Source organism: Crinia signifera, chromosome 19, assembly GCF_055691185.1.
Source record: "Crinia signifera chromosome 19, ASM5569118v1, whole genome shotgun sequence".
In the NCBI taxonomy this organism is placed as follows: Eukaryota; Metazoa; Chordata; class Amphibia; order Anura; family Myobatrachidae; genus Crinia; species Crinia signifera.
This window is the reverse complement of record NC_139226.1, coordinates 27565920-27588429: the sequence shown is the minus strand read 5'-3', so window position 1 is coordinate 27588429 and position 22510 is coordinate 27565920. Positions and strand designations below refer to the sequence as shown.

Genomic DNA, 22510 nt, shown 5'->3' with positions numbered 1-22510 from the left:
GTAGTGGATGAGATATGATGGGTAGTGGATGAGATATGATGGGTAGTGGATGAGATATGATGGGTAGTGGATGAGATATGACGGGTAGTGGATGAGATATGACGGGTAGTGGATGAGATATGATGGGTAGTGGATGAGATACCTGTATGATGGGTAGTGGATGAGATATGATAGGTAGTGGATGAGATATGACGGGTAGTGGATGAGATATGACGGGTAGTGGATGAGATATGACGGGTAGTGGATGAGATATGACGGGTAGTGGATAAGATATGATAGGTAGTGGATGACATATGATGGGTAGTGGATGACATATGACGGGTAGTGGATGAGATATGGTGGGTAGTGGATGAGATATGGTGGGTAATGGATGAGATATGATGGATAGTGGATGAGATATGATGGGTAGTGGATGAGATATGACGGGTAGTGAATGACATATGATGGGTAGTGGATGAGATATGATGGGTAGTGGATGAGATATGACGGGTATTGCAAGAGATAGTGGTAGTGGATGATATATGACAGGTTTTGCATGAGATATGGTGGGTAGTGGATGAGATATGACGGGTAGTGGATGACATATGATGGATAGTGGATGACATATGATGGGTAGTGGATGAGATATGATGGGTAGTGGATGACATGACTGGTAGTGGATGACATATGACGGGTAGTGGATGACATATGATGGGTAGTGGATGACATATGATGGGTAGTGGATGACATATGACGGGTAGTGGATGAGATATGACGGGTAGTGGATGAGATATGACGGGTAGTGGATGAGATATGACGGGTAGTGGATGAGATATGACGGGTAGTGGATAAGATATGATAGGTAGTGGATGACATATGATGGGTAGTGGATGACATATGACGGGTAGTGGATGAGATATGGTGGGTAGTGGATGAGATATGGTGGGTAATGGATGAGATATGATGGATAGTGGATGAGATATGATGGGTAGTGGATGAGATATGACGGGTAGTGGATGACATATGATGGGTAGTGGATGAGATATGATGGGTAGTGGATGAGATATGACGGGTATTGCAAGAGATAGTGGTAGTGGATGATATATGACAGGTTTTGCATGAGATATGGTGGGTAGTGGATGAGATATGACGGGTAGTGGATGACATATGATGGATAGTGGATGACATATGATGGGTAGTGGATGAGATATGATGGGTAGTGGATGACATGACTGGTAGTGGATGACATATGACGGGTAGTGGATGACATATGATGGGTAGTGGATGACATATGATGGGTAGTGGATGACATATGACGGGTAGTGGATGAGATATGACGGATAGTGGATGACATATGATGGGTAGTGGATGAGATATGATGGGTAGTGGATGAGATATGGTGGGTAGTGGATGAGATATGATGGGTAGTGGATGAGATATGATGGGTAGTGGATGAGATATGATGGGTAGTGGATGAGATATGGTGGGTAGTGGATGACATATGATGGGTAGTGGATGAGATATGAGGGGTAGTGGATGAGATATGATGGGTAGTGGATGAGATATGATGGGTAGTGTATGAGATATGGTGGGTAGTGGATGAGATATGATGGGTAGTGGATTAGATATGGTGGGTAGTGGATGAGATATGGTGGGTAGTTGATTGGGTGTAATGGAATGGGAAAGAGACATGTTGAGTAGTTGATGGGATATGATGAGTAGTGGATGGGATATGATGGAGTGGGAATGGGATGTGATGGGTAGTGGATGGGATTTGATGATATGATGCACATGTTACATCTGCCCCACCTGGAGTGCAACATGGTTTTGTCCATTTGCGAAAAATGCAGCTTTGCGATCAGGTCTGACTAACCCCCTAAGGCAGTGGTTCCCAACCCTTGCCCTCAAGTACCCCCAACAGTGCATGTTTTGCAGGTCTCCACACAGAATCACTAGTGCTATAATTGGCTCCACCTGTGATCTTTTCAAATGTGCCTGAATAATGAGTGCACCTGCCGGGTGATCTGGAAAACGTGCACTGTTGGGGGTACTTGAGGACCAGGGTTGGGAACCACTGCCCTAAGGCGTACTGAAAATTAGGTTTTAATCTTTAACTGGTTAATAACCCATCAAAATGACGGCTTCTGCAATGTACTTTCACTTTAAGCTGTGACAGTTTTTAGCCAAAAGACTCTCTACACCACCCCCAGTCCCTATCTGTTCCTACCTCCAATCTGTCTTCACAGCTCCCTCTCTCCATATCCAGCAAGTTTGAAACAGAGTCCCTGCAAAAATTGCTTTCACTTTCTGTTAATTTAGCACAAAAAGGTGTAATATTGCCATTGAGTGGGTAGTTAGATATTTCTCTTTTCTGACAAGTTACAGATGTTTTTTCTTTCTCTCTAGGATATTTTCAACTGTGTTACTAGTTTTACAGAGTTTCTATTTCAGCATTTTCAGTCACTCAATATAATGACAAATCACTAGTTCCTTTAGGTGTGAGTAGAGCAATTATTGCCTTCAGTCAGACAAAATCAATCGATTTGCTGAAATTCTGCGTTTCCTTAGAAAAGGTCAGTTCCAACCTCGAAAACAAGACTCTGAGGTAATCAGGACAGATGAATAAGAGAACAATCTTCAGGGTTTATTGACAGTGCACATTAAAGTCCTGTCTGTACAGTATATTACAAAGAAAACTTTAAAAAGATCCTTAGTGTCACAGAAATACTGTACACAAAATGTACCCATTCGGTGTGCACACTAGGGCATGCGAAGGGGTGAAGTAACAATAGAAGTATAATGCAAGGTATTTCAGAAAGATTTTTAAAAAAGGTGATTGGTTCTCAGCTCCAGTCTTTAAGTAACACCAAAAGGTCATGCTGTTTTCTGGATTAATAATGCACAGGTGAGTTAATCTCTTGTTCTGGGTCAGTAAAAATAATACCACCTGCTTCCACATACAGAAATTCTTAAAAGCATGGCCTGAGGAGTCACACTTGCTTACCCTCCCGGAATGTCTATGAGGCTACCATAATCGGGTGGCACTACTGACACCCCACCCCCCAGAGAAATGCTGGGTGTCTGTGGAGGAGGTGGGGCAAGTCTCCCGCCTCCTTTACGGACACCCTGCATAAACATAATCCGATGATCACGGTACTTAAGGGAGAAGGTAGGGATAAAATACCCTTGCCACTCTCCACAGACCTGGCTTGATGGTGGCGGTGCTGGCCCAAACCCCCTAACTCTACATAGGCATCTCTTCTCTGGGCTCCTCCCAGAGAGGAGCAGAAGAATGTAGACAAGTATTTGTTAAGGATCCATGAGGTTGAAAACCACTGCAATTACTGTGAAGGTGAAAATATATATCTGCATATACTGTACCAAAGTTCTATAAGCGTTAGTGTAAACTTCTGAAAAACAAAAACCATACTCTGTGCTCTCTGTTATGCAACTCATGAAACATACTCATCTCTGATTCACTAAACATGCACCTTGTGCCTTTTTATAAAACAAGATTATATATATATATATATATATTTGTCAGCATATAAAGTAAATTTGCAGTGATTAACATAGGCAAATACATATATGAAATGAACGGTACTTCTTTACTTTCACGGCGCCAGCATGGCGCCGCGCGTCAGAGTCCCCTTGCGGGGTTCGCTTCGCTCGCCCACGCTGCGGGCTCGGTGGCTCGCTACGCTCGCCATGCTAATTAAAATCAACTCCATGCCAACATGGATAGTGGAGGTATGAACTATCCATGTTGGCATGGCGTTAACTTCGTTTATTTTACTTAGTTTGTGGCGAGAGTAACCCGGAAGTAGCGCGGCGCCATGCTGGCGCCGTGAAAGTAAAGAAGTACCAAATGAACCTCAAGTGACATTGCTACAGTTAGTACCAGGATGATTGGAGAGATTATCAAGAAGTTTGTTATGCATACTGTAGGAAAATATAACTATTATTGTACTGTCAGTGTACACATTTAATTGCTTTCATATACATACATACATACATACATATTATTTCAAAGCATTCATGTTCTATGTTTGATACATTGTTTAAAGACAAAGCAATCTAAAAAGTGGCAACTTACTAGTGCAATAACTATTTCTGAAGAATAAGAAAAAGAAGGCATCTTAGGGTACAGCAATGGGTGCAGTAGACATCCCTCTATCCTTAAATACATATATAGATGGACCTGTCTGCAATGAATGACTTTATCCATAATCACAGCTTACTATATTATGATCTTATGAACTTTATAATTATCTCAGTTGGAAAGGAATTACTATAAAACGCAAAACTACCATACACAAACCACAAATTACGCATTTAACATTCTGTCATAGTATACAGAGCTGAGAATATCACAGGGCATGGCAGTTGGCACAAGTAAGAATGTATCAGGTACAGTAGCAGAGGGTTAGGACATGCATATGTTCTGGAACGTTAGGGTGTGCAAAAGGATCAGAACATCATGGATACACATTCATCATTACTTTGAAGGTGCACAATGTGTATTGTAGGTAAGAAGTGCATAGGGCTACTTACAGAGGGATGTGTGTACAATTCATGCACAGGGAGGGTGGATAAACAGGGTTATTACCTGGCTGCCAAGAACAGCACACAGCTGACTGCCAGATAAGCCAACAACATGAAGAGCCAGACAGCAGGAGAAAAAGGATCCAGAAAGGAGAAGTACCCAGGCTTCCGGCCCTGTGGGAGACATGGGAATATATACAGGAGGGAACATACTGTATGTATACAGAAGGCGCAGTGAAAGGGTTTGGGTGTACAAATAAAGGGAAAGCACAGTGGAAGGGATGTAAACATCAACAAGAGGTCACAGTGTGAAACTTACATAAGAGACCAGTGTATAAAACATATGTCCATGCTGAACTTTCAGTGTACAAAAGTGAACAGCACAATACAGTAGGAGAATATTTACTGTACGTCTATTGCTATATGATGTACACAAAAATGATAAAGTAGTATAATATACATCTAGGAGATAATCATGAAAAAAGTATACACTTTGATAAACATACATACTGTACAGGAGGAAGCACAGAGTCACTGGTGTATACTAGGAATGAGTGATGGATGTACACACAGTCGGAAGGAGTGTCACTGGTGTATACAAGGAATGAGTGATGTAAGTACGCACAGGAGGAAGGACAGTGTCCCTGGTGTATACTAGGAATGAGTTATGGATGTATGCACAGGAGGAAGGGCAGTGTCACTGGTGTATAGTAGGAATGAGTGATGGATGTACGCACAGGAGGAAGCACAGCATCACTGGTGTATACTAGGAATGGGTGATAGATGTACGCACAGGAGGAAGCACAGTGTCACTGATGTATACTAGGAATAAATGATTGATGTACCCACAGGAGAAAGCGCAGAGACACTGGTGTATACTAGGAATGAGTGATTGATGTACCCACAGGAGGAAGCGCAGAGTCACTGGTGTATACCAGGAATGAGTAATGGATGTACACAGAGGAGGAAGCACAGTATCACGGGTGTATACTAGGAATGAGTGATGGATATACACACCGGAGGAAGCACAGCATCACTGGTGTATACTAGGAATGAGTGATGGATGTACGCACAGGAGGAAGAACAGCATCACTGGTGTATACTAGGAATGAGTGATGGATGTACACACAGGAGGAAGGACAGTGTCACTGGTGTATAGTAGGAATGAGTGATGGATGTACGCACAGGAGGAAGCACAGAGTCACTGGTGTATAATAGGAATGAGTGATTGATGTACACACAGGAGGAAGCACAGTGTGAACAATGTAAACTAGGAATGAGTGATGGATGTACCTATAGTATATTGAGTGCAGGTTGGGACAGATACATATATATACAGTATATATATGTATGGGATATAGGTTCTATACCTATAGAATTGAGGGGACGGTGGGCAGCTGGCTCTTATATGACATATGTGACATACAATGATTGTATTTCTTATCCTCAGAATCAATGTTGCCCATATAAACAGGAGCGTAGAAGTGAATGGTAACATGGCATATACAGTAAGTGGTGGGTCTGCGGCATTATTTGCTGGTTTGTTTGCACAGCGTGCATCTGGTGTAAGCTGGCACCACAGTAATGCCCTCCCATTATCAGTGTGTGCTTCATTGGGCATGTACTGTAGCCATGGCTTAGGGTGAGTGCTCAACAATGGTGTATTCAGGTATATTGATGTATACATATAAAAGAGTATTTAAGATCGGCACGTCTGCATAAAGCGCACTGCTCATCATTCACTGTATAATACATACAACAACTCCAAACACAATGATGTCCATTATGGAACCATCAACAAGCATTGTAAGCCATGCAGGGAAGGGACGAGGAAGAGGTGTACAGTACATGTAATGGACTCTGGAAACGATGTGCGTGTCATTCAGATTAGCAGCGGACAAAGGGGTCATTCTAATCTGATCGCTCCTCCGCGCACTTTGTTTCTGCACATGCACATTAGCAGTTCTGCGCATGTACAGAGTCTTGGTGTGAGCGGGCACAGCAGATTGCTTATTCGCTCATGAGCAAACAGTCTTCTTGCTGGCACCAACACCCAATGTACCCATCACTGATAGGCATATCCTGCCCAGTGACCAACAGTACCAGGAATATAAGGCTTCACCTAAACCTGTAGATTGACAAACAAGTTACACTCAAGTTACACCGATGCCAAAGAGCAGGGGGCAGAGAACTTGTAGTTGAACTATTGTGATTACAGATAAGTGTAGTGTGCAAGAATCAATGGGAGGACCTCAGAACAGCAAATCTTGTTGCCCACCAATGATCTAGAACAGGCATGTCCGATCTGCGGCCCTCCAGCTGTTGTGAAACTACACATCCCAGCATGCCTTGCCATAGTTTTAGCATTCCCTAATACCAAATCATGAAGACTGGAGCTGAAGGGCAACAGGTTGGACATGGCTGATCTAGAAGATACTGTATATATATATATATATATATATATATATATATATATATACACACATACATACACACACACAAATGTGAGAGATACTGGTAACACTGGGCTGTACATATAGATGAGGCAGACTGTACATGGGGAGGACAGAGGTTAATGTATGAGTCGGAATACAGTAGGACATGGTGGTACGGGATCACTGTAGGAGTGTATTACAACATGTGTGGGTGTTCACATGAATACACTAACCCTACATTTCATCTCCTGTGCAAGTCAGAGTTATAGGGTCAGAAGTACTAAGAATTGTAGAGAGATAGAATATAGAGAGAGATAAACTACCAACATATCAACTCCTATCATTTTTCAAACCCAGCCTGTCAGATGGCAGTTAAGGGCTGACTGGCTGCTACGTCTCTCTCTGCAAGGCTTAGTACATCTGCCCCATGGTCATGTAGAGTACTTGTATTAAGATAAATGTTACCTGTAGACCATGAACCGCTATTGTAAAACATTTCCAGTACTGCAGATTGTGTACATGAAAGATGGGGAAGGAGAGCCAGGAATAGGGTGCAGGTTGGTACCTACCATCTGAACCCGGTACAAGATGCTGATCCCGAGGGTCATGAACGGTTTGGAGAAGTCAATCACTTTCTCGCGCTCGGCAGTGATGGTGAAAGCAGCGACGGCCAGGTCTGCCTTCTGTGGGGAAAGACGTGGAGTGAGAGGCGCGTTAATGAGAAGTAATGGGCATCATACAGGACTGGAGGCTATCCTCATTAGCTTTCATCCAGGACAGCGATATATTGCCTGGCAATGTGCTACTGATGTCTTTGGCGGCGGAGACGGATAAAGGAGCGTTCGTGGAGTTCTCTCATCTTCCCGGAGATACGTGGGCATGAATTTAATGTCTTATGTCTTATTTTATATCGATGAGAGCGTACATAACCAAAATGAATGCACTAATAAATTGCCCGGCAGGGGCACTTGTGTATGATTATCATCCTGGTGGTACCACTGTGTCCTCAGTTACAGTATCTGTTCCTCCCTCCACTTCTATATCATCCTGCCTATCACTGACTCCCTATTTCACATTTATGTTATCATCTGCAATTCCTCCGCTGCCCTCCTTATACAGGTACGGCTATCATTATTCTATGATTCAGTAAAGCTATGTTGATGTCTTTCTGGTATGGCTTAATCTATTCTGACGCCCAGTATCAGCTCCTAGCTCCTCTCGTTGATACGTCCAATTATTCCTACTCGTTTGCTCTGATTTAGCGCTCTTCCTGCAAGAACCCCCACTGGCTTATGGTTTCTATTCATATCATATGAGTTTAGATCACAGATAGGGTGTAATACAGAGATTGTAGATCACAGAGAGAATATAACACGGTTTGTAGATCACAGAGAGAGTGTAATACAGAGAGTAGATCACACAGAGAGTGTGATGCAGAGACACAGAGTGTGGATCACTGAGAGAGTGCCTCACATCATGAGGGTCTGGCCTAATTGACCTTGTGGTTAGCGCTAACCTTCATGTTCCCACAGTTACTTCGAATGGGGGTGTTCTCCTTATAGTATCTGCGGTACTTGTGTATTATCTGGGCGCCCGATTTTTTTCATCTTATGCCACTACTTAAGGCATGCGATGCGATTTTTCATTGTAAAGACCCAATTTTTAATTGTATAGTCACCCATGGGTGATTTCATACCCCCACTATCCAACTACGCATGGAGTGGATTTTATATAGAGTGGCGAGCACAGCGAGCCACCGAGCCCGAAGAGTGGCGAGCGCAGCGAGCCCCGCGGATTACTTTACATGTATTCTGCGGCCGCTCGCCACGCTTTGTATGCCACTATATTGCATGCGATGCGATGCAATACAATGAAAAAATCGGGCGCCCAGATATTACACAAGTACCGTATCTGCTCAGCGGAGCTCGGCCAATCAGGAGAGCGCTACTACTGTACCTGGCACTACTTAATTGGCTTCTTGATCTCCAGGTGACAAAAGTCACATGAGGGAACATACGTATACAATAAGGGCCAAGCGTGCATATGCCCACCCTATCCATCAGTGCCTTTGATCCCACACCCTATCTTCTCCCCTCCCATATGTCCCATTAACCTCCCAAAGAGTTACTCTGACCTCCCCCTCCCCATGTGTAGCTCTGGCCTCTTCCTCCTCATGTGTTCCTCTGACCCCCCCCTTCCTGTCCATTTTCTTTTCTGATCCCTGAACCCTTTTCCCCATGTCTCTTATGACCCCCTTCCACTATCTGTAACTCTGCCTTGGCCACTATCCATTCTATACTTTTGCCCACTCCTGAAGGCTGGTGGCCACTGATTAGAAGTAACATGGAGACTAATCTAGGACAAAAGGGAGCAAAGCAATGATGATTTTGGTGAAACAAATGAAATTTAAAAATGCTGTCCAAGCTCGGGGTGTTATGATTTAGGGTGTGAACCCTGCAGCTGTGACCACAGTTAAACCCTACTCTACCTCTATTGTGTCTCCTCAGGGGCAACCAGATACTGCAGTGCTAGGCTTAATCTATAATAGCCACGTCTGAGGGGGTGAATTAGGTCCGCCCCAACTCCGGTGCCAACAAGTCGTACGTAGTATAAGGATCTGGAATTCCCTGGAGGTAGGCAAGAGGATAACTAACTAAAGACTACCTACAAAAAAAAGGATGGAAACAAAATAACAAGTGGCCTCATCGCAAAAAAATGATAAACCTGCAACCTCGTCGCCAACGCGTTTGAGCTCTGCTCAATCTCAGAGGACGTAAACCCCACAATACACAAGATAAATACACCATACCAAAAGTACAATAATAACAATACACCACACAAAAGGGGCAGCAACAACACATAGAATAAGGGTAACTCACGGACTGATTAACAGCTCAATGGGTGAAACCACCAGCAAGAGGGAAGGAAATGGTGGTCCAGGAAATGGCGTGGTAAAGCGAATGACCGGTGGCAGCCGCACAAACAGGCATGCAGCAATAGCTAACAAAACCTATCATCGGCATCTGCTGTCAGGCCTGACTTCCTTAAAATGAAGCCTCTGGCCAATGCAAAGAAGCCCAGCAGGCCAGCCTGCCTTGTCCCTAATTGCTGGGCGCGTTAGTTGCAGTGTCCTGGCTGCTTAGCAACAGCTAGGCAACCGGACGTCAGGAAGATGGGCGGCAGAAGTTATGCTCTGTGCCGGTTACTTGGCAACAACTGGGACCCTGCGTGCCGCCCCGCTGCTGACCGGAGTAAGTGCCGGTACCCGCAGTCACCTGCTGGATCAGCTGACAGCTGGTACGGGTCCCCAGATCCTAACACGGGATGATTGAAGCTGTATGCGTGGCCAGCCGGTGTGAGAGTATACGTGGGGCTTGCCCATATTAAATGTGTCTGTTGTCGAGTCAACACGTCTTTTTTTGAGGAGCTTTTTAATTAAAATGTAAATATTATTTTGCCAAGACGGAAAGCAAATATAGGTTGCAGTACATTAAATTAAAAATTGCTGGGGCAGCTGAGCAGACTGGAATGTGTTCTCTAGAGGAGGAGAGGGCCCTCTAGGCAGTGGGCTCCACTGGTGGTTTCCCCTGTTCCCCTGTGAGCCAGCCCAAAGCTGGTCAAGATCCTTCTGAAAGTAACAAAACCTTTTAACAATTAAACTAAAAATCTGTTGCCTTTCCTTTAAAAAAAAAAGAAATAATTGACAGGAACAAAGAAGGTCAACATTGTTAACACTAATTATGTCTCTACATAAAGGTGACCGTTTATTTAGTTGCCATATTAACCGTATCCGTTTTTGGAATAGATCGCAAATTGGCCATGCAAGTCATTAAAGCGTAACCCCGCGTCCTCCCTCATTTAGGATAGCTAATTTGATCCCAGTGTACCGCTGACAGACGGGGGGGGGGGGGGGGTATTCTGGAAAATTCGCAAGGCTGAAAATTCACCAGAGCCCGCACTGCACTGCACTGCATCCATTCGCAGGCCAGGGAGAACCTCCCACATCGAAATATGTGGTGCATGCATGCACATTTGGGAGGAACTGGGTGGGCAGCTGACATCCCAGTGATATCAGCTGCCCACCCCTGGTGCCCACGTCACTCGGCAATTTCCATGTGTTTCATGGGAATACCCATGAAACACTGCAAGTTCCCATAAGCGAGTACACTGCCCCCCACATGCCCCCGCCCACAATGTTGGGTGCGTACATTAATGTTGGCCACGCACCCTGCATATGCGCACAAATGCGTCTGCACCATCGGACCCCTTACGAACGAAGCGAACGCTATCCTTTACTAGAAAAACCCAGCAGCCTCGTCACCCCATCCATTATACCTCCTCCGTCAGACAATGAGCAAGCCCCATCACACACACACACACCAGCTAGGCCTGAGCCTTTCCCAGCTCCGCTGCCAGACAGGTCTGCTCCCCGCCTCCGACCACAGCATGTTCATTAATAAAATCTTGTTCTCTGTCACTGGGCCAGAATGCGCGGCATTAGCAGGTGATTAATGTCTGGAATTCTGATCAATCAGGGACCACGGCTCTCGTGAGTGCCCAAATCCGTAACCATTTTAGTCTACAATAAATACTAATTAAATCGGGAGCCTCACAGGAATGTTAAAAAGGCGGCCAAGAATGAAATACACGGGAACGTACAGCGGTAACATTCCATGGACAACGTCACAGCGATCAATGGTTTGTAGTGATAGGAGATGAATTATGTGACTCTACCTCGTCCATTATCTATGGCTGCGTCTAATCATCCAGAGCGGGCCGGCTTATTACATAATACTTCCTGTTACTTCATATTACAATTCACACTTTTTTATTATACAATATTTTGTTTGATTGTTACCTTTCTATATTATGGGGTTAGCAATTTGGCACTTAAATCTAAATCATAGGGGTGATCCACCATTGGACGGTACAGTGCACTATACCCGCCGTCCCCACTGCCACATCTTCTGTGATGGTAGCCCGCACCACAGTCTCTGCCATCACTTGCAATAACCTGATCATAGTATATTCTATGTCTGAATGTGCTGTCTGACCCACTGGGCTCATTCTGTTCCAGCAGTTCAGCAAGCTAGGATGGGCGTGTGAATTGTATATAGCACCTGATTGGTTTGTTAACATCTCCATCAGCTGCCACATGCAGTACAAGCTGTAGCTCTGTTTGTGTTCAAGGGCGATTCTAGAGAGGAGGAGTCCCCTGTGCAGACTGCGAATGGGCACCTCTGCGCTAACCGCTGTGTTGTAGAGTGGACTCTAGGTACTCGGGACATTAGGGCACCATAGCGCTGTCCCTGAGTCTACTGCGCATGCAATAAAAGGCATGGAAAATGGCTGACGCGGGACTCTGGAGGGTAAGTATTGAAAAAAAGGGTGCATTGTGAGAGTCTGGGCCCCCCTGGACACCAGGGGGGCAGTGTGCACCGCACACACTGCACCCATTAGAAAAGCGCCAGTTGGTGTTTTTGGAAGGATCTTTTACACTTGTTTACTGCAAATGCTCTTGGACCAGAAGTGAATGCTGGTAAAGTGGGGGTGACTGGGGGCACCAGAAGGGTCTCCAAAGGACAGTGGGTGCAATTAAGAGGAAATGCCCATCATGTACTACTCCTACTACTGGTGTGTGGGGCAGACTGTATCAGAAATGGGGTGGAAAACTGATGGACTTTTCTGGTGGTGATTGAGAGGTGGCCTAAAATGAACGCACAAAAAGCCAGTCTCATGGGCGAGCACACAGAAGCTGCCCCTGCCATAGGGCTGATCCATGTGCCCATGGTGTGCGCTATGGTGCCCCAATGGTGATATGTCAAGAATTACTGCTGGGCGGCCCCTTGTGCTGGTTACTGGTATTTGCTCTGGACTTGTCTACGGGTTGCCTTCTTCTGGTCTGGAGTTGTTGCATGTATATGGATCACACGTGTAGGGTTCAGCCTACTAGCTCCTCATCTGAGCCTCTTTGGTGTTGCATTGTTAGAACACGGCATTACTAACACTTGGATGTCTCCTGCTTGTTACTGCTACTGTCTTTCAGCAATGTTTTATACATCACAAAATAAAATCCCCTCTGAAGTTTAGTTAGGAGCTGTTTGGCTGGTACTTTATCACTTTCTGACGTTTAGTACATCTGACCCAGTGGCCTTTTCATTGGCTGAAACTAGAATTTGCATATTGTAACGGACGCAAGAGCGGACGGAGCGGCATCCACCTCTGAATCGGCCTCTGGAATGTGTTCGTCTCCAGGGTGCAGCCAGAGATGATTCACTGAATGATCAGTTTCATGTTAGCCTCTTATGTTCATCAATAATTACCAACCTTATGCGCCTAAGTCTGATTATACGATTAGGCAGGCAAATGATGCATGGCTGCCAGTACATTCCTCAGTAGAGTGAACTTAAAGCGCTCAGCATCAAATAAACATTGTTTACAAAACTCTACATCGGATACGATGGTAGCGGGAGATGTTATTTAAGGATTTAAAGCTTGTAAAATGCACCGATAGGCGAGAAATTGAGAAAGTAGGAAATGTCTTTTATATCTCTACAGGATTTCCTGCAGACTCGCGTAACTGTGGTAATTAATAACAGCTGTAATTATGATGCCGGTTCCTGGTTGTCAGTGCGCACTTTGGGGGGGAGTTAAATATCTGTTATTCTACAGTTGCTTATTATTTTATTCAAATGCAAGAAGAAAAATCTGCCACCACCACCAAAGGGGGAGGGGGGGAGGGGGGGGTGGCGTTGGCAGTGACCCAGATCCCATCTTGCGAATGGTAATGCTGGGGCATTCCCATATGCTAATGAGTGAGCTGGAAATCCCCCCAATGTCTATCACTGGGACCCCAATACCACCATGACTAACGGAGATAATGGCTTGTTATACAGCTATGATGTGTAGGGGCATCTGGATCCTGTGTAAGTGCGGATTAATGGTGGGGGCTAAGGGGATGGAATAATAATGTGTCAAAATGCTTGGGGGAGTGTGGAACATTGCTTCAGCGGGAACATGAGCAGTAATCACCTCTATGGGGAAATCCGATTAGCCGCAGGGTTTGACACATATGAAAACGCTCTGAACGGACTCACTGGCAGTTGGTGTTGCTCCCCTATTTGAATTTTACGACGGTGCTGCAGCCCCTCCTCTGGAGCCTTCACCGGTAAGACGGGTAATTAGCCTTGGAGTTGGATTCTCCCATAGGATTTTGGCTGCTTTAGCCAAAAATTCCTCTTAAGCCATTAGTGAGGCTTGGTGCTAACTTCTCTGCTTGTAAGTGTCACACTAAGTCAGTATTCATAGCAATGGCACGGTGTGTGGCGGCCTACAAGGGCTCAATGTCAAAGTGATGTCACTGCTACCTCACAAATGATATATCTGTATAATATGATCTGTTATATTGACTACACCAACAGGTAGGGTTACCACCTAGTCCCTTTAATTCCGGACACATGTTAATTACACAGGTTCTGTGGCAGTTTAAAATCAGGTGAAGTGGAGTCTTGAAGTCAGCCAGCCACAGAACCTGTGTAATTAATATGTGTCCGGAATTAAAGGGACTAGGTGGTAACCCTACCAACAGGGTCCCCTTCACCTTAAGCTCAAAGACAAACATAACAGGGACATGGTCCATCTTCCTAATTTAAAATGGAAGTATAGCTTATCTATATATACTGTGTATATATATATATATATATATATATATATATATATATATATATATATACAGTACACACACAGAGAGAGAGAGAGAGAAAGAGAGAGAGAGACTGATAGATTTCTCTGGTAACAGCTGCCCTGTAAAGGGTTCAGGAGCCATCCAGCATCAGAGAGAATGCTTTGCAGCCGGATAACAGAACCTGGTTCACTGCAAAGCCAGGAATGGCTTTCTGATGCATGCTTGGGGGATAGATGGGTGGGCTCCCAAACATACGGCTCCAGTCCAGGTTTTCAGACCTGCACAGCCACAGGTGGGAATGGGCTGATTGTAGGAGAAGGGAAAGGGATTTAAACCTTGTTCAGTTTGGTGCTGATGCTCGATAGGAGCCAGTGAGCAGGGACAAGTGTTATAGCACCAGGGACTTGAACTGCCAGTGCCCGGAGGCACAGAGGCATCGTGCGCAAGGAGCGCTCCTTGGACAAATACTGTTGGTTGTTTGTTGCTATGTTGCTGTAAAGTGGAGTTACCAGAAACTGCCTGATGCGTCCGGTCTGAAAGGCGAACCTGTTACTATATATTCTCTGTATTCCCCTTTCTTACAAACTTCAGGAAAACAAAGGCCTCATAAGATGTTAACAATTAAAAAGATCGACAGTAACCAAAGATCAACAGTGTAAAGGTCAACATGGACTTAGGTCGACAGGGTCAAAATGCGTGGGGGGGGGGGGGTGTTAGGATTAGGGACTTTCGGGAGGGTTAGGTTTAGGGTTCAAATCTTTTTAAAAAGTGTTGCCTTTTTCTGTGTTGACAATTTGCATGTTGATTTTTTGACCAAGTCGTCCCTTTGACCCTATCGACATAAGCTATGTCAATCATTTAACTGTCAACACCTTCACCCTGTTGACCTAATGACTATATACTGTAGATCTTTAAACCTAAACCTGTAACACATCAGAGATGGTCAATTAAGCAGCATCACCCACCCGGTTGATGAGTTCTCCCACCATCCCCGTCCAGGAACCGTTAGGCTCAGGAGCTCCATACAGTCCGTCTTCCACAAGCTTTATTTTATAGTTGAACCTCAGGAGAGAAGCGAGCTCCATCAACATCTCCGCACAGAAGCCTTCGTATTGGTCATTGCCAGACAGGGATTTGAAGTTCGCCTTCCGCATCATGTAGGGATTCTCCTAGAGAGCGAGAGATGGAACATCAGTGAGATGGATGAGTCTCGGGAAGGAAGACTACTTGTGATTACAGCTACAAAGAAGACATGAAAAAAAGACCATACTGCAGAGGAATACACCACAAAGATGTGGTGCAAAAAATAACACTGTCAGATTACATTACTGGAAGAGTACCACTAAGAAAGTCCAGAAGAAATTGACAAAGCTACCTTAGTATTCCATCGCCGAGGTGGATACAGTAGCACTTGGCTTATTGGTGCCTAGCTAAACAAGGGAAACTCGTCTGGAGGGAACTTACAAGAATCGTGGTGACCACTAAAGTCTTGTTCTCCAAGGTGTCGGAGATGTTGATGTCCAGAGTGGTGGCGTTCATGGCCAGGGTACGGTTTGAATACCAGACTCCAACCTGCAACATGTATTAAAGAAAGGGTTAATAGTGCAAGTGGTCTTCCACCACCTTAGCAACACAAGGAGGAAAATACTCAATTGATTTATTACCAGTAAACAAAAAAAATGTCCCTATAATATAAGTGAGGATGTGATTGTTATGTGGATGAGTCTCCTGAACGTGCGGGCGCTTGGTTCCCAGAGCATTGGGGAAAAACCCACAAGATACGGTCTACATCAACCGCTCAATGGCTTCTAATCTGTATCTATATACAATGGTTAATCAGGAATAGACTTCTGTCTTCCTGGATACAGGCCCCTTTTGTGGTGTTGGTTTGGTGTTTTCCCTGACACTCCCAGTAAACGGACGGGTACCACCCACAAATGGCGGCGTCCTGTCAATCACCTTGCATATGGCCAGCGATAAAAATACGTAGCAGGATTTTAACTGCTATTTTCTGAAGTGATATCGGAACTGCTCGACTTATAACCACCACCTTAGTCCATCACAACGGCCATGCCACACAATACATACAGCTTCCCCACAATACATACAGCTTCCCAGTAACTCCGCAGTGCTATATCCTGCAACACTTGCCTCTCGGTGACCATCTCCTGCCTTCTCCAGGATGCGCAGTGTGTAGTTTGTCCTCTGACCTTTGCTGTTAAACTCTACTCGTCCAGTCAGCCCGTCATACTCTACCTGGGAGGATTAAAACAAATGGGCAACATGGTGATAAATATAGTAATGCAATAGATAATGATCTCATCCCTCCCGTCAGGCCATATGTACTTACGGGCAATAGAACCTCACAGCTTGATGACCCCGTTCACCAGGGATATTTTAACATATAATCAGGGCAGCTGCTCTGGACCCCACAATTCTAGGGGCCTCCGAGCAGCAGAAGGTGGTGGTCATACCACCTGAAGCCAGACAGTGAATTGATTGGTGGATAATTGGAACTATCCACCAATAAGAGGCCTGACAGCCATTCACTGCATGGAAATGTTGGGAGATGGAATAGGACTGCAAGAATGACATGTTATGAATTTTTGTTAATTGGTTCCTGTGAATTGCTTTGTAGGGGCCCCAGTTCGTTGCTTTGCCCAAGGCACACAATGCTGTTACAGACGGGTCTGTCATTTACACACACTCTCTATTCCTTACAAATATGTTCCTTTTGTGTTTTGCATTAAGTTTATTTGTCTTTGTGCTACGTCTGGAATTGGGGAAGCTGCTGCTGAAACATATTTAGGCATTTTTCTTATTATTCATAAAATCAGTTTCTTTTGCTTTTCTCTTTGCCTGTAGTAGGTATAAATGAGTAATATTATTAGATGTGCGGAAATCCAATGTACTGGGCAGAGCACTGTTCTCGCGAGAATCAAACTGCCAGCTGTCATAACATTGGCTGCCTGTGATCACATGACATTAATGCCAAATGCTCTCCGGCCCACTGATCGGCCCACACCAGGAGCTCATTTGAATAATGCTTAGGCGTTATAACAGGAAGTACTGGGCAGAGATTCAGCAAATTTACTACAATGCATTATTATTATTTTTTTAAATGGTAAAGTATGTATGTATTAGTATGGACTGTACAGTATATAGCAATACAGCCTTTATTCAAGCTGTACTACCGATGTCAAAAACTTCATTACACTCTATTTCAGAGGTTCTCAAACTCGGCCCTCAGGACCCCACACAGTTTATGTTTTACAGGTCACCCGGCAGGTGCAACGGTGCATTCATTACTGACTGACAAGATCCAAAGGTGGAGCTAATTATTTAACTTGTGATTCTATGAGGAGACCTGCAAAGAATGCACTGTGTGGGGTCCTGAGGATTGACTTTGAGAACCTGTGTTCTATTTCAATAGTGCTGTTTTCTGCTGAACCTGCCCACTCCCATTTATGAAAAACTGTAAAACTGTGCTAATGTACTCATTACCTTCACCAGTCAGTGGCATAACTATAAATTTAGCTCCCCCCTGCCCAAAAAATTTGTGGCTCCATCCCCTCCCCCCGCCGACCCGCCTTCTTTAGTAAAACATGACAATGGTGCAGACTGGTTACCTGGGCCACTGTGCACCACCATGTGTATTGCTGCAGCTCCCCAGGAGTGACATGCGCCCATGCGGCGTAACAGGGAGGACATCCCATCCGCTGACATACTGTAGCCTTCCGTCACCACGGACCGACCAGAGATACTATCGGCCGGAAGTGTGTGCGGGTAATGACACCAGCCGCTACCCCAGGCACAGAGGAGGCGAGGACACGGGAGAGGGCTGTCACCTACGGTACGCAGCTACAATACACAGCCACCACCGCCCACTACTAATGAGTGACAGCAAACTGTATATTCGTACAGGTCAGCAGGTATTTTTCAGTGCGCCCCGTTACCACGTGCTCCCCCAAGCCACAGCTGGGGCTGCCACACTATAGTTACGCCACTGTTTCACCTATATCTTCTTAAAGCCACAGGTTATTTTTCTACTAACACAACTAATGGGAGCTTGGCCACGTAGATGCCTACTTACCATGCGCAGGTAGTTCATAAGGCTCGTCCCGTGTTGCCAGATCTGGGAAGTGCTGCAGGATAGCTGCTTTACACCAATTTCCTGGCTCCGATTTAGCTCCCGCACCGCACTGACTACGACATGTACGGCATCAAACATGAGCGCAGCTGAGAGCTGGGAGAGGAAGACGAACAAGCGAAAGGAAAGAGAAATTCTTATTGGGTATCACTGCAATCACAATGACATCATTTTACAGACAGCTAAAACGATCATCACTTATTCACTATTTCCATCATCTAACACTTATTCCATTTCTTTACACTTTGAGCCAGAGGTAACAGCCTACAATATTCGGTGGCTGTGCAGGATGGTGGCCAAACATGGACATTTTTTAAAAGGGGCAATCACTTGCAAGACATGGTTTTGCCTTCCAAATGATTGCCACTTTAAAACAAATCTGAGTTGGACCGGCATTCCGCACAGCCCCCGAAATCTGAGTCTATTACATTTGCCAAGGAAGCAATTACCAATACCACCAGGTATTTTTTGATTTATTTTATCCCGGCCAGTAACATAAGTAATTAAAGGCTAATAACCAAATGTTTCCAACCTCATTATTTTGGAATATATGTCTACTAAATGAGATTTCTCATTGGTATGCGGCTGGTGATGCTGTCCTTATTACAGGCCACACACTTTACACCAACACATATACAACTACTCTCCTAGAAATTCCAGGAGAAACCAGAATTCATTAGGACAACCACCCACATTCCACCCAATACTGCAGTGAAGTGGTTGGATGGAACCTGATTACACCATTGGCTTTCTTCATGGCACTGCCACCGTGGTGACATAAGGCAAAATTGTGGCATTCTATTGTGGGGGGGTCATACAATCAGACTACAGTAATACCCCTTTCAAGTCAAAAGCCTGGGTCACTTAACAATGGTTTCAAGCTGTGTCACAACACCATGAAACCTTTTCACAGCACAGGCTGGACCCAGGTGATTTTCATGGCATCTCCTCTGCTGGCACTCAAAGATGACATCATCTCCAGACACCAGTGAGCTGACTCTCCACCTAGTTGGATCTTTCATATAGCACCATGCATTTGATCTCTTCCAGGTCTCATCTACTATTAAGCAAGCGCCTCATTAATGCCAGTTATTTCATCACAATTAGTATTGACCGTACTTAAATGCCATGCCGCAGTCCAGCCGATAAGCCCCACCCCTTTTCTAATTATGAGCTCCACCGGCGCTGCTGGTTTCATTTGTAAGGTATTCAACTGAAGAGCACGGCAGTCATAGATATTTCACATGTAATTTTCATAATTACACACCATTATGTCTTATCAACCAGTCAATGTGGTCACCACTAAGACATGGTCCTCTCCACTGGGAATTCAATGGGGAAAAAACATATAAATACTGTACCATCTTTCCCAATTAACATTTTCTGGTCACTCAAATGGAAACCTCAAAACTGTTTTAGCAAATGTTAATGTATCATTTGTTACAAAGGTGATGCTATAATTATATTTAATGATACATAATGTGTGTTTTAATCATTTTATTTAATTATGTATAATTTAAAATAATATGTCTGTGTCTCTTCTTGCCCACTTCCCTGGGTATGGATAACGAATGCTTTGTTCATATACACAGAAGGGGTACACCATGGCCTAAAAACACCAGCATTTGTCAAGGCCTCTTGCTGGGAGGTGTACAGGACTGATTCAGGGTTGTAGGTTAATGCAATCGCAGCTGCTGCCCCATACACAGCTACTGCAATGTGCAAAAGTATGCTCATGCCCCCGTCACCCACCAGTGACCCTGCTCATCTCAGCATCTGGTGCACAAGAGCTAAAACTTACAGTATGTGGGTGGTAGAGTAGGGTAAGGAGCGCTCTGGCACACCCTTCAACATCTGAAGAGCAAAAACCAGTACAAATTCAGAAAGGGGGCGCGTTCGCTTGGAAACTCCCATCCAGAAATCCCAAATTTGCCCCTGAGCAGTGCACAAGGCTTCTCATTGCAGCCCTTGGTGCATACAGTTATAGTAAGATTGCTTATAATCTACTTTAGTCCTATAGTGTACACAGGGGGTGTAACTAGAAAATTGTGGGCCCCTAGAAACATACAGCATTGAAGAGGGCCCTGTCCCAATGATTCTTGAGACACCTCTTCAAAGCAGTTATTCATTTTATGCCCCACAGTAGTGCCGTAGTTTATTTTATGAACCATTGTACTGAAGTTCCTTAGTTTATATGTAACATAATAGTGCTGCCAGTACACAATATACCACACAGTATCCCCAATTCACATTATGCAATATAGTGTCCCCATTTTATATTATGCCCTACTTTAGTGCCTCCGTTTCATATTGTGCCATATTATGTAAAATTATAGTGCTCTCCACATTACAATGAGCAGATCAGCTTATGACACATTACAGCGGCCTACAGTCCATATTGGGCCACATTACAGGGGCCTCCTGTACATATTATGCAATATTACAGTGGTATCCAGTACATATTGGGCCACAATACAGTGCTCCTTACTACTATAATATTCAATACATACACCTCTCGGTCAAAACGTAATATCACACACTTCAGGATGGAAACTGGATCAGACCCAATTGCTTAGCATGCAACTCTGGTAAATTGGTTTGCAACTTTAGAACGTGGATCCAGGCCCCCTTCTCCTCTGGGCCCCATAGTAAATGGCACCATATGCATCCTCTATGGTTATGCCCATGACTATATAGTTCTGCACATACAATGACATATCGTTATGATACTGTGACTTACTGCAGGTCCCAGGTACGTGGTGAGTTCACAGTTTTCTCTCCAAGACATGTTGAGGCTTCTCAGAAACTCCAGATAGAAGGGATGGCTGCTATTAAACATAGAAAATCCCAGGATGTTGGAATGGTCACTTACAACCCCTTCCAGAGATAACAATGGAAAGTCCTGCAATGAACATAGAACATAGAATATAAGTGATGTCTCCTCGCTCTTTTTCACTTTGTTCCCTGGGAGTTATATGACACATAATCGGACATATATACACACACAACTGCCCAGGAAGCCCGGAGAGGAGACCAGATAACACACACTCAGGGGGAGGATGAGGCCACCAAGCCAATTTATGGGTATTAAATGACGCAAAATTATGCAATTCACGTCATTATAGTCCCAACCCCTCCCCGAAGAGCAACAGATACTGGCATTTGAATTAACGGCTCCCCCTGCCGTGTCCATCCCCCCCCCCTCCCCCCACAGGCACATGCTGGTGGCTTGACAGCCTTTCTGGGGGGGACAGGAGGGGGAACTGATTTTCGGGAACCTTCCGGACATTTCCGGAGGGTAGGCAAGTATGAATAGCTTAGATGTTTTTTGGGGGGCCTCACTGGAGGAAGCACCCCTATATTGTCCCACTGAGACTGGTGTGTAGCCAACATAACTTTTATTGCATAGTTGTGTTTGGACACATTCTATTGGTTTGAGGTGGTTGACGGTACTTCCTGGGTCTGTAAGATAGACTATTTGTGCAAGCGGAAAAGAAGACTATTTTTGGGGCACTCTTATTTTTAGTTATTTTAGGGTTCTGGGCTATGTTTTGGTAACGTACTCTCAAAATAAATTAAAATATAACTTTTATTAATATCTGTTTAAAAGGTCAATATTGATAATGATCAAAAGATACACAAAAACAAACAGAAAAATAGATGGTATTAGACAAATAACAGGCAGCCATCCAGACGAGCGACTGTTCAAGTACCCAA

The 22510-nt window shown here is 44.6% G+C and overlaps 1 protein-coding gene across 3 annotated transcripts in view; it reads right to left on the bottom strand.

Moving 5' to 3' along the window:
• Nucleotides 1–22510, bottom strand: part of GRIK5 (glutamate ionotropic receptor kainate type subunit 5) — a 257460-nt gene that overhangs the window by 42883 nt on the left and 192067 nt on the right. For all 3 annotated transcript variants that reach the window (XM_083162218.1, XM_083162220.1, XM_083162219.1), the window contains exons 8-14: nucleotides 21534–21695; nucleotides 18737–18889; nucleotides 16795–16899; nucleotides 16108–16215; nucleotides 15609–15812; nucleotides 7529–7642; nucleotides 4589–4698 (exon numbers count right to left, since the gene is read on the bottom strand). In XM_083162218.1, the coding sequence (XP_083018344.1) occupies nucleotides 4589–4698; nucleotides 7529–7642; nucleotides 15609–15812; nucleotides 16108–16215; nucleotides 16795–16899; nucleotides 18737–18889; nucleotides 21534–21695 (956 nt within the window). The remainder of the gene's footprint in view (nucleotides 1–4588; nucleotides 4699–7528; nucleotides 7643–15608; nucleotides 15813–16107; nucleotides 16216–16794; nucleotides 16900–18736; nucleotides 18890–21533; nucleotides 21696–22510) is intronic.